The sequence below is a fragment of the Lampetra planeri genome, chromosome 25 (assembly GCF_965212315.1).
Source record: "Lampetra planeri chromosome 25, kcLamPlan1.2.h2, whole genome shotgun sequence".
NCBI lineage: Eukaryota > Metazoa > Chordata > Hyperoartia > Petromyzontiformes > Petromyzontidae > Lampetra > Lampetra planeri.
The window spans coordinates 4939381-4952852 of NC_136131.1; the positions used below are offsets into that span (position 1 = coordinate 4939381).

Genomic DNA, 13472 nt, shown 5'->3' on the forward strand with positions numbered 1-13472 from the left:
AATTATATTTTAAATACCCCCCTCCCTCCACCTCACATGGACTGCTCTTCCCCCCTATAAAACGTGTGGCGTTTAACACGAGTGACGTCACTGCCATTTTACTAATTAACCAAAGACACCAAAACAAATCCCCTATAGGGTCACGTCGCACCAACATCACCTAATCTTCTTTCTCGATTTTAACTCTCGCCTACCGAGCCCCCTAAACCGTCCCTGGAATCAAGCGCGCCGCCAATATCACAGCCATTTCCCGTCTCCCTCCATTCATTAATGATTCCTGTAGGGGGCTGCACACGTCACCATCAGCCAGTGTTGACAGAAGCCCTCAGGCTGCTGTCACTGACACGGCAGCAGCAGCCGCCGCCGCTGTTGCTGTTACTATTTCAGCACTCATCATAACCACCACCCTACCAACCACCATCATCTTCACCACCACTACCACCACCATCGTCACCACCACATTTACCTCCATTACCAACTATCACCACCATCACCACCACCACCACTCACGTCCATTACCATAGGCAGCATGTGGGCCAAGCTGCTGTTCCTGCTGCTCTACGTGTGCGTGCTGTTCCTGCTGGCGCGATTCTTCGAGGCGGTGTCGTGGTGCGAGACCGGCATCTTCGCCTCGCGTCTCGTCGACCCGGTGGCGCTCAGCCTCAGGAAGCTGCGCGGCCTCCTCGAGTCGCGCGGACTCAGCCACGCGGGGCTCCTCGAGAAGAGGGGCCTCGCTCGCCTCGTAGAGAACTCCGGTAACTAACTCACTCTCTACTACTAGTACTGTTGATTCTAGTACTGTGGTGGTGGTGGTGGGGACTGGTAACTACTCGTGTTGTCTCTAGTACTGTGATGATGGTGGTGGGGATTCAGGTAACCACTGCTACTCGTGCTGTCTCTAGTACTGTGATGGTGGTGGTGATGGTGGTGGTGGGGACTGGTAACTAACTACTACTCGTGTTGTCTCTAGTACTGTGATGGTGGTGGTGATGGTGGTGGTGGTGGTGGGGACTGGTAACTAACTAACTACTACTCGTGCTGTCTCTAGTACTGTGATGGTGGTGGGGATGGGGCTCAGGTAACTACTACAGTCTGGTGGTAGCGGTGTTAATGATTGGAACTCGCCCACCTATAGTCATAGATCCCTCTGACTAGTGGACTTCTGTAATGGTGATGGTGGTGGTGGTGATGATGGTCGTGGTGATTGGGACTTCGTTCACTACTACTTTTGTTGGATGCAACTACGGCTGGGTGATGGTTTTGACAGTAATGGTAGTGGCGACTCTACCGCCTATTAGAGGACTGCTTTATTATTGCTGTGCTGTGGTACTACTGGTGATGGTGGTGATGGTGGTGATGGTAGTGGTGGTGGTGATAGTAATGATAGGAACTCGCCCACCTAGTCATAGATGGCGGTAACTCCTGTGTATCCGTGGTGGTGGTGATGGTAGTGGTAATATAGACTCCTGTAACTACCATCGCTGGCCACGATGGTGGTGGTAATGATGGTGGTGGTGCAGATGGGGACTTGTCCACCTCCTCGTGGAATCCGGCAAACTTCTCTACAGTATTCTTAGGTTTTTTCGGTAAAGTTACGTAGGTAAAACATCAAAATTAATCAAAATAAAATAAAAAATAAAAAATCACGACGTTTCGGAGGCAACACAAGTCTCCGTCATCAGGTGGGACCTCTCGAGTACTGTGACTGTCGCTACCGTTGATGATGGTAGCGGTGATGGTGCTGATGAGGACTGTTGAATAGTACTGCCGATGATGGCGATGGGAATGCGCCCGCCTCGTCAAAGACTCGAGTGCAGAATCTACTGCTACGACGAGAGATGATGACAGCGATTGATGGATGGTGGTGGCGATAGGAATGATGATGGGGGGATTTTCCTTGCCATTGCATGCACACCACCATTAAATACCAGAATCAGAATATTTTTTTTACGAAGATCTTTTTAACATATGTCCAGTAGGGGCGGGTAAGAACGTTGAAACAACAAACGGTGCAAAACATGATAGGGGTGCACAGGACAAGAACGTAAAACAAATCACCCAAACACATACAAATTCAGCTGAACCATCCCCATCCTACCAGGCAAAGCCCACTGAGCTATGGAACTATTTTTCAGAAGCGACCTGCCCACAAATTATAGCTCAACAAAGTGACCTATCGTGTGGAAATGTACAGCAGCCAAATACTCTAAACAGCATGTTTCTAAATGTGGAGGGAAAAACCGGAGGACCCGGAGAAAATAAAAAAAATCCACGCAACCACGGGGAGAGCACGCAAACTCCAAATATACAGCGGGCGTCATGGTTTGGGATCAAACCCCTGACCTCATGCATACCAGGCGAGGAAGATCACGTCTCACCACCTTGGTGCATTGCCCTGCTCGAGATGATGGTGATCATGATGATGCAGATCTCCACATTTTTTACCAGGAAAGCCTAACTGGTCGGCATTAATGAGGCTGTTTGGCCATTAATTCCATTAATGAGTGTTTGGCTTCACGGTGTGTTGGAGGCTTTTGTATTTTCCTGGTTTTGTGTTTTGTAAGGAGCTTTGAGATGCTGCGGCATTTAACTTCTAACTAAAAACAAACTCGTATCCTTGCTTGGTTTTTGTGATGCACCATTAAAGTTGCAATTCATCTTGTTTTGTAGCTGCTCTAACAAGCTGAGGGTGATGATATTCTTCTCTCTAGAGGCTTAAGCCAACCGTGGAACTGGCGGTGTTGATGCTATTTTAGTGCATTGTCATAACAATATTGATCTAAGATTCTAAGGCAATACAAACAGTTCGAATCTACTTCTGGTAATAAAAACAAACTTCCGATTCACGTACAGTAGTAAATTACAGAGGCTTGTGTTGCTTCCGAAACGTCGTGATTTTTTATTTTGTTTTATTTTACTTTTATTAATTTAAAATGTTTTACCTACGTGACTATACCGAAAAAACCTAAGAATACAGCTCCTCACTTGAGCAATGTGTCACCATTAAGGTTTTTAAAATTCCCCCCTCCATGTGCCGAGTTCAATAGAATAACTTGGAGCTGATCCTCCTATTATCATGTAGTGACGGAGTCGAGGTCTCAGGGTTCTTCTCATCTTGTAAATATAGGCGAGGGAACCCCAGCATTGCTCTGGTGTTTGTGTTGAGGTTGCGGGTCCACGTGGCGGTTGTCCGTTCATGTTGAGAGCTTGGGTTTATGTTGAGGTTTATGGATTCGTGTTGAGGCTCTGGGTTCACGTTAAAGCCGTTGTTGTAAGTTGAGGCTGTGTGTTTCTTGATTCAAAATTAGGTTATTTTGGGTTAGGTCATGTAAATATGGCAATGTTTCAACTGTAACCCTCAACCACTCCACACAGCCGCTCAAATCAAGTTGTCACATGGGCAGATATGTGATTTTTATTTGGGTTTGCAGCAGACCGGAACGTTGCACAGCAAGCAACATTTTTGACAATTTTGCACGATGCTTAGAAGGAGATAAAACCAGTATCACCAGGTGTTAACAAAGCTCTGCTCTCGCATTAAAGAGCTTCCTGATCCGGGTTGTTAAGTAGAAATCCCATAGGTTCATGTTGAGGCTCTGGGTTCGTGTCGAGGCTGTGGATTAGTACTGAGGATTTGGGTTTGTGTAGAGGTTGTGGGTTCACGTTGAAGCTCTTGCTTAGTGTTGAGGATGCAGGGTGAAGGAGTTAAGGCTCTTGATTCGTGTGGAGTCTTTATTTGTATTATAGTATTGAGATGTGGGTTTGTGTTGAGACTGAGGCTGTGTGGGTTCACATTATGTTAGAGACGTATTGTTGAGGCTGCGTGTTTGTTTTGAAACGACATGGGTGACTTGCAGTTTAAGTGCATGTACACAAGTCGAGAGAGTGAAGTGTCAATGATATCCGCTTGGATGCTCCTTCATTTACATCTTTGGCATTAGATATAGGAGCCATCCATTTAGTACGTTCTCGTGGAGGGGGGGGGGGGGTTAACCCAAATGCGTACGCTTGCGTATGGGGGGTCTACTGATAATGTACGAACATTGTCAGTAGACCCCCTCCAAACGGGGGGGGGGGGGGGGGGGGTTTGAAGCCTTGATAATAATTTGTCTACATTGGCCTGGTGGACTATCTGTTTTCTTAAACACGTTAATATTATTAATCCTTGATCGTTTCTGCGTGGATTAAATATCGGCCGTTCTATAGGATTCGGGGGGGTGGGGCGTTAAGTGTACGTACGCAGGTGGGGGGGGGGGGGTAAAAGGTACGCGTGGGTACAGGGAGAGGGGGAGGGGTAAATTTTTTACAGATTTTTGCGTACCTACTAAATGGATGGCCCCATGCATTGCTGCAATGCACACGTGGTATGTTCACTTCAGGGCACAGTGGCGTCGAATCTAAAAGCCACGCTTTCATGCTTGACAACTACTTTTTGCCATTAATGGGGCTTCTGACACTGAATGCGAATGTAATTTTTTTGTTTGCTGCTTTAGGCAGCATGCATCAGTCAGCAATATAGTTCAGTACTATGTCAGCACCATTGTCTGCATGATCCATCCAGAATTGGAATGGGATTACAATGCTGACAAGATTATTAGAAAGCCACTGGAGCTATGCACATTAAAATCTAGATTGAAAACGAATTTCTTTAGCATCAATATGCTGAATTCCTCTGTTGATATGTAAACTCCTTTGTCAAGGCGCTCTGCTCCTCCCACCCAGCTTAAAATACGCTGCCAAGCTTAGCAGTGTTCATTAGAACGCTGTCTTTCCGACAGCTCTGTTCTTCACCTGAGGACGGCTGCTTGTGTTGTGGCCGAAACGTCGTGAGAATTGTTATTACGTCTTCTTTTTATTATTTTATTATTTCCCTTCTACGGGACTTTACCGAAATATCCAAGAATAGGAGAACATTTCTCAGTCACAACTCGTCTTTTCTGCCACAGCTGCGCAGGTCCACGAAATCTCTCCTGTTATCCAAGGCCAGCAACGTTTTGAAATTTATTTTCCCAATCATGCGATATATTTTCCCCACATATAAGTGTAGTGAAAGCACGGATAACCCCCGTGAGTCCTCTGATCCTCATTATTTCTCCGCTGCATCACAATGGATAAGAGGAGTTCTGGACAGCATAGGTTTTCCACATTGTCAGCAACAGGAGCAACATGATGCTGGAAAACTTACATTGTTGTTACGTGTTATTAGAATATATTTGGAGCAGCATTCAATTCTTATCATTAAGGGCAGAAATACCAGTTTGCCAGCAGTGATACGTCGTTTGTCTTAACAGTTTGCTGTATCAGTAACAGAATAATTTTGTTAGCCAGCCCTAAGTTTCAGTCATTAGAAATTGATCATGATCATCACCTTGAGATGTGGCCGCATTTGCACACTTCATGAATCCAATCGTCTTGCAATTGTTTTAGCAAAGCTCCGTTATCATCGGCATGATCATCAGAAGTAGCAATTTGATGTTGTTATCAACCCTAAGTCTGCATCGTGTTCATCATAATTATGTTGCTAGCGAATTATCATCGGCAGCAGATATTCCATGTTTTAGAAAACAATGTAACTCGTCAGTAGCAGTATTAGCCAGTAGCTACAGCAGAAGCCATCAAGAGTAGTAATATCAGCAAGAATATTTTATCATCAATTCCATCAGCAGGTGTCTAGTAGTTTAATTTTGATAGTAGACATAAATCACCATGATCAGAAATACTCTACACGTCTGCAGTACTGTATAACATTGCAAACAATATTTGTTTCAATTGGATATAGAACACATTCCTGCGGAGGGAGCTGGTAGGAACGTTGGGTTGCTCGGTCAATGGCCAGGGTCAACGGCGGCGTGGTGTATTCCGCAAATATGCCCGACTGTGAGGGCGGGCACAAGCCGGCATGAGTAGGTTAAACGTTGAGTTTTATAAGGGCACCACGGGGTGACCAGCCCCTCTCCACCCAGCCCCACCCCTCCCACCCCCCACCCAGCCCCACCCTCCCCATCCAGCCCCTCCCCACCCTCCCCACCCAGCTCCTCCCCACCCTCCCCTCCTCACCCAGCCCCTCCCTCCACACCCAGCCCTTCCTGTTCCTGCACGACAGACACAATAATCCCCTGTGGGCTGGTGTAACCAGGAGGTTCCTACCAGTATAAACAGACATCAATAGGCAGGCAAAGTGTCTCCCTGCTAAAAAATATATTATATTTTGTCGTGCTCATCAGCATTGACAGGCCTGTGACGATGTACAACATTTCACATTCACGTGGCAAGGAGCCAGTTATTCCATATGATGACCAATGTTGGCTGCTCACGAGGGTGGTACTAATTTTATTGAGCCAAAGGGATCCATTACCTGGAGTCACAAAAAACACAAATTGTATAATCCAGCATTGATTAACAGCCACCTCTCCGTCATGTCAGTCATTGGGGTTGTTTGACCATACTTTACTGGAGCGTAAATGAGACACCACTATCTTATTGCATTTCGCAGTATCGTCACTGAGCAGCAGAAATATTGCGTTGGCATAGGATTTAAGCCGTCATCTTCACGTGTTATTTTAAGTTATATGATGGGCGAAGACACCTCTATCAAGGGCTGTCTGTTTTTCACAGCTCTTTCCGCATCTCCAAACTACCACCAATTTACACTACTGTATGGCATTGTACTAAACGCTGTGCTGGTACATTGTAATTCTTATATATAACTCCCCTTATCCGATGCCCTGTTATCTGTAACGTCTCAAAAAGATCATCCGTGCCTTTTTTCTTTCTATTATCTGCGATTATGTTTCTTTCCTGCACTGTGGATTGACTTCGAATTATGCACATAATTGTTTTTTGCTGATAAGCGGAGTCACGTGGGAAAATGCATCCTATTATCTCCACTTTTTCGGATCTGTGATGTTTGTCCTCCACATCACAGCGGATGAGAGTTCTCCTGCAATGTACATTGTCCGTATGTATGGTGAACTTCTTTCACACCGTACCTAGCCGTACTAATCAGAGGTGCGGGGCAAGGACAACAAACTAAACACAAACTTCGATTTAAAGCTTTCGTGACTGCAGGGATTCATCTTCTTGGTTCTTTCGGTAAAGTCACGTAGAAGGGAAATAATAAAATAACAAGTAGTGACTAATCCCATATCTGCATTTCCCATAAATATGCTAAATTCCTCTTTATATGCAAATTCCTTTGTCAAGGCGCCCTTCCCCCTCCAAACCAGCTTAAATATACGCTGCCAAGCTTGGTGGTGCTCATTCAGACGCTGTCTTTCTGACAGACCTGTTCTTCACCTGAGGACGGCTGCTTGCGTTGTGGCCGAAACGTCGTGAGAATTATTTTATTATGTTTTATTTATATTATTTTATTATTTCCCTTCTACGTGACTTTACCGAAAGAACCAAGAAGATGAACACAAACTGTTTACACTGCAAAAGGGGTCGGTGCATATTTTTGTAAGGACTTTTTTATGTTGCAGCATTTTTATTGTTTCCCTTCCCAAACTGGGATTTGGTGTCATTTTAAACCAATCACATTCTGAAATCGTTCTTAAAAACCCATAAATCTGAAACTCGTCCTATAAAACGTAGAGAATTTCCCCTGGGTTGTGGATCACTGTTTCCAAAGCTGAGCTTATAAACAGCACGAAGTGCACCTTGAATATACTGCTGCAGAGGCATTTGCAATGCAGTGCAGCCTGCAATTTTGCTCGAGCCCATTTCACATTCCAGACGCGGGATTGTAATTACACAGCCTTACAATTAAACGCTAATTTTGCAAGTGGTATTGCTACGGAGTGGAAATGCATGCAGCAGCAGGTGCTTACATCGTGCAGATTGGTGCGATTTGAGGCTTCAACCACTCCATGTGCTGTACGTATCGTCACGCGCAAAGGATGTACATTATGGCGAAGGGCGTAATGTTGCTCAATTATTAAACACAGGGTGCAGTCCCTTCTCGTGCTGCCTTATGTTGAGCCTAACTTCTCATGTTGCTTCATGTTCAGCCTAACTTATCACAAGCGTAATAGAAAACGAAACATCGCTTTATCATAAACGCACTGATAACGTGTTCTCTTTTCATTCTATTTTCCATAATGCGTGTAAGGTGTTCAATTTCTACGTGTAAAAATTTGAATTGCAGTGCAAATATTTTCTACAGCAATGTGAGGTCAGTGTCAAATGTTGGTGGGGCACCAAAAAATATGCTGACATTTAGCTGAAACTTAATTCAGTATTGGGTATTGTGTCTTTACCTGTACTGAGCGGTGGTGGCGTAGCGGTTTGTGCACTTCCCTTTGAACCCAGCGACCCGAGTTCATTTTCCGCTCGCGGCCAACACCAGTGACAATTATCTCAACCAATCCTGGGCCTCCTCTAGGTCGAGTCAGCCTGAAATGCGTACCCGGTGTGGTGTGTAAACATCACCATTGGGGAGACGAAGGCGGCCGAGTGTGGTGTTGGCCACCTTGTGTGCTGTTCCGGCCTTCATAGGTGCTCGCTAACAGCACTTGCCCAACAGTCTGTGAAGGCTATACGGGGGATCTTTCGTTCTTTTTGTATCCACAGCATATCTATCCTGAAGAGTTTCTAGTTGTCTTGGAGGTTGGAATTTGAGTATGTGTTTTCAGGCTCCCACAAGAGCAGAAATACAACAATCAGCGAATCCCTGCAAATTCGCGGATTAGTGGCAGTTCGCGACTGCCCCCGTGATGCGCGGCACACCACGGCGGATTGATGGCGCTTTGCGGACCGTGATCCATAGAAGTGGGCAGCGTGAACGGCAGAGCTTCAGGAGTGGAGCTGCAGGGAATTGTAGAGATGAGATCTGTTGTTTTTTTTACATTTTTTATTATACCAGCACGGACTAAGCCATGGTGATGTGATTTGTTCAGCAGAAAAGGATTTTTTTTACTTTATTGGTAAGAAAAATGCAAAAAACATCCTTTAACATACACCAATACAGAAAATGTGTGCCAGAAAACCGTAACCGTATAATCCACAAGTTTTTCACGTATTAATTTAGCCACTAGTCACCTGCCGCACTTCCCCTGCAATTTTGTTACAGATTGACGAAATCACGCATCTAATTCCTCCCATAATTTGCCATACACCGTGTCGGCACGAACGTTTTTCTGCACATTAGAAGCCTAGCCTCTGCCGTAAGTACTGTAATTAAGTTTGCACACTTGTTATCATCCACTCATATTCGTCCAGTCCACCGTGAATGTGCACTGATCACACGTAGTAAGCTCTGTAGAATAACAACAACAATAACAACACTGTTTTAAGTGCTGTATGTTACAAAACTGGCTCGGACTCGAGGATGGATTCCCAAACATCTGCCGGTAACTAGTTCCAGGTCTTCGGGCTAGAGAACCCAAAACTGCGTTGGCCTCGCCGCAGCAGGGTTTTCGCCCGGGTACAGCAGCAGATCGGCATGGCCGATGATCGTAGATGGTGTCGATTGGGGTTCTGTTGAGGCTGGCACTGCACGCTGCTCAGCGGTGTGCCGTGGATTACAGGATCTGCAATTATGGTCCCGTCGATATCGGTGCTCATAATTGTGTTTCTGCTGTAATTGTGCTCTCTGGGGAACGATCTGAAATCGGCACTAATTTAAATAGGACATTTAAGGCATCCTTAACATTGCTCCCAATGAAACGTGCCCTTTGTATGAATGGCAAAATCTGTGAACTGTAATTATCTGCACAGAATCGTGCGTTTCATATTCCAGCATACGCTGGTCGTCGACTTATATTGTCTCGGCTAGCAGGGAGTCTTGTGTCTTAAGCTGCCCCAGGGCAATACTTGGCAAATTAACAGTGATAATGATCTTTTCCCCTTGTGAGTTTTAGATGCAGTGCACTGTTCCAGTCGTCGTTCATTGCTTAATATACTGCAGTACTGTGGAAAATTGTAGGGAGCTATTGCCAACATCTAGAGGAATTGTTTGCTTCTGTAATTGCTGCCTGCTATACCTACTGGGAGCATTTAGCGGCAATGTTAGTGTCATTATTATAGAAATATTGCTTTAATTAGCGGTAATTTGGTTTACACTTGAAGGGGACACCGGTCTGCCATGGGTCTATGGGGATATCACAAATGGTGAAGGATTCTCGTTTATTGAAGTATCATAGTTATTCCTCTGCAGTGCTACACTAAAGCATCCTGATGTGATATCCCGACAATATTGTCATCCATTTGCTCTACAGCACTGGTCCATCATTAGTGGCATGTTCTTGGCATCATTGGAGCGCACACACTTGATGATCTTTAACTTGTAGTGTATCCGAGATCCGATAATATAAGTTCCGCTTGTTGGGAAGTAAACGGTGTGTGGTTTTATTTTCCTCCTCCTGTGCGCATAGAAAAGCCCCTGCCATGGGAATGTGGAATGTATTTCGCCACTTAACGACCTTAAATTAGATGAGCTGCACCACATGATTGTTTGAGCACAAAGGCGGTTAATCATTTACACTTTAACTGTCTTGCTGATACAATAAAAAAATAAGAGCAAGGATAAGTTGTATGTGGAGGGCCAGTACGTTTTGATGAATGAAATGGGACAGACTGTCATGTACACACATTATATCTCTCTGCGTTTTTATTTCATCTCCGTGATATTAATACTTGTTTTGTCAAGATTGCGGGGTTTTTTCTTCATCTGCATTGACTCATTCACAATTGTAGCATTGTCATGAAGACTAGTTGTATGCGGTGAAGGATCATTCTGAGTTATTGAAAGAAATAACATAAATAAACCCTTCCTGTCTCCGTGTAAATATAAAATATATTCTCAGTCTATTAAACGTTGGGTCTCATGGAGTACATGTTAGACGGCAAGTATTTGTTTAACATGCAAACTCTGGAGTGGTTTGCCCCTTTTTTTGGTTATCCAGAATGTTCAAATACTGCTCATAAATTGTTGTCTTTTGTACTGGAAAGTCAACGTTATTTAGAGGGAGTTTTTGATCAACAGTAACAACCAGAAAGCGAGCTGAATTTGTTTAGCATGCTGATTTGAGACCCAGTGTTTGCACACTTAAATGCATTATGATGGTTAATGTACGTTTTGAAGGCCAATAACCAGACGGACTAAAACACATTTAACTTTTTACGCAAATATATGTAATATAATTTTTTTCATTAATTTATTTGATTCAATACGTGTGATTCGTGTGATAATTTTGACGGGCAGTTGTTCATATGGAGCCAAATGGAATTGCATGCCCAGACATGCCTGTTGTGTTGTTGCCACATTCCTATTTCATGGTATAACCTTTGGAGTTGAAATGCTGTCCTGTATACTGCATATTTTTGATTGTGTACTTGTTTTTACAATCATCAATGTACGTTTTTATACAAATAGGATATTCGAATGTAATTTTGTTTTGTGCTAAACAGTCTACATTCATAATTTTTCTGAGAGTACAGTGTAAACAAGCGAATTGCACCATTTTTAAATGCGGTGTCATCAATTGTTGCTGCGGTGTCAGTAACCAGAAGTATGTTCGCTATCGTGAAAAGCGGTGTCTGTGAGAGCCTCCCTGTTTCCGAGGGAAAATCGGATGGATTTTAACTTGGTTCAAGCTCAAGTCAGCTTGTCTCCATGTTCACTCAAGCATCTCAATTGGCAGAACAGAGTCGGCAGTGACATTTCCACATTTCCATGGCCAATTTAAGTCTCTGACTGCGATGCCTGTTCTTGGGTATGACACACAGTGGCACTTATATTGTAGACACCCCCAGAGGGATGATGGATTAAGTAAATTACCTTTACAACAAAATTACCTCTTCTTGGTTCTTTCGGTAAAGTCACGTAGAAGGGAAGTAATAAAATAATAATAAAAATAAAACATTATTTTATTACTTCCCTTCTACGTGACTTTACCGAAAGAACCAAGAAGATGAATCCCTGCAGTCACGAAAGCTTTAAATCGAAAAGTAAATTACCTGTTCTGTTTACGTGACAACCCTTACTAGTTGGCTGTGCAGGGTGGTGGCGGGTTTTCATGGCACATTTATATATTTACGCGATCTAACCCAAAAACCTCTATTATGGATACCTTTACAGGATTTAAAAAGTGCAACTTCCAATAGTGAGTCTGGCGTGCTAAATGCAGAGGCACCCAATTAACATGCAAGTTTAAAAGATTTTGAACTCCGCTTTTGAAGATTCCCCCAGTAGTGCGTGGAGAAAGCTTGAGAGAAGACATGCTTGAGACGCAAACCAGGAAAACCGCATTTGGAGAACAGAGGTGCTGATCCAGATATTTTAACCCTTTCCCATTCCGAAACGTCTGCAAGTTGCAGGAAGGGTCCCGTTCACCGCTGAATCTCGGAACGCGAAGCGGTTAGGGTTAATTTTATTTAGAGAGGCATCGCGATGTTGAATTTAAAGACATTGTACTCACCGCAGAGAACTGGAGCGACACCACTGCACTCTTTGATAGCTGGCGCCAAACCGTGCCGCATGTCCTCCCGCATGGCTTTGTGGGAGGCTCGGTACTGATTAAGTTTTTTATTTTAGTTTTTTTTCCGGTTCCATTCCAATTATGTACATGTACGTCATCGGAACAGGAAAGGGTTAATAACAACAAACATTTATGGCCCTTAATCAAACCACTGCCGGATGAAGGACTCCCATGTCAGTCGTGGGTATTGTTTGACCATACTTCACCACGCTGGTCAATGCAAGTTGATGGGAGGGAGGAGTGGGCATGATTCGTTGAGACGTCACTCACAACTGATATTAGCCGTGGCCGGGAATCAAACTCAGGTGTCTATACTTCCATACCATCCCACTGTGTTGAGGTTGGTGAGGAACTCTCCACAGGTATCAGCCATGGCTGGAATTCAAACGCAGCTCACTTGGCTGTGTTCATAGCGCAGTGCACCAAACAACACTGCACCACTTTGTGTAACCTCAGGCGGCATTACTCGCAGCTAAATTGTAAAATATAATAACTGGCCCAACACAGCTATGTTTATACATAATTTATTTTTAAAAGGGCAATAGAAATCTCAGGAGGCTTGTAAATGAATGGACTCGGAATACATTATATCAATACCGATTTACTCATAGGTCTGTTCAGGCACCCATTTCGTCCTCCACCTTCTCCCCCTGTAATTTGTTGAACTCTTAAAATTTGAGGTCATAATTTTATGCAGGAATCCTGATTAGTTTTGTCTAATTTATACTCTCGTTTGCATTTCCCTCCCACTGTTGTGCATTTAGCATTTTTACGTCTCGTTCATTGCATCAGCCTGAAGCGTACAGTTTGCGCAAGTCTCGCACAACCGATTCTTACACACACACAGTTAAATGCGTGCATGAGCTGGGGTATTAATGATGCATCAAGTCATTGATTGATATCGATTGTTAAGCGTGCTACACTTGCTTCAAATTGAATATTCAAGAATCTGATGTTTCTTTAGAGGTGGCTGGGTGAATCGGAGGTCATAAC

The 13472-nt window shown here is 44.0% G+C and overlaps 1 protein-coding gene across 1 annotated transcript in view; it reads left to right on the forward strand.

Moving 5' to 3' along the window:
• Window positions 1-98: 98 nt before the first annotated feature.
• The window catches only part of RNF103 (ring finger protein 103), a 29485-nt gene continuing 16111 nt past the window's right edge, over window positions 99-13472 (forward strand). Inside the window, exon 1 of the mRNA XM_078605955.1 lies at window positions 99-755. Coding sequence (XP_078462081.1) covers window positions 530-755 — 226 coding nt within the window. The 5' untranslated portion in view covers window positions 99-529. The remainder of the gene's footprint in view (window positions 756-13472) is intronic.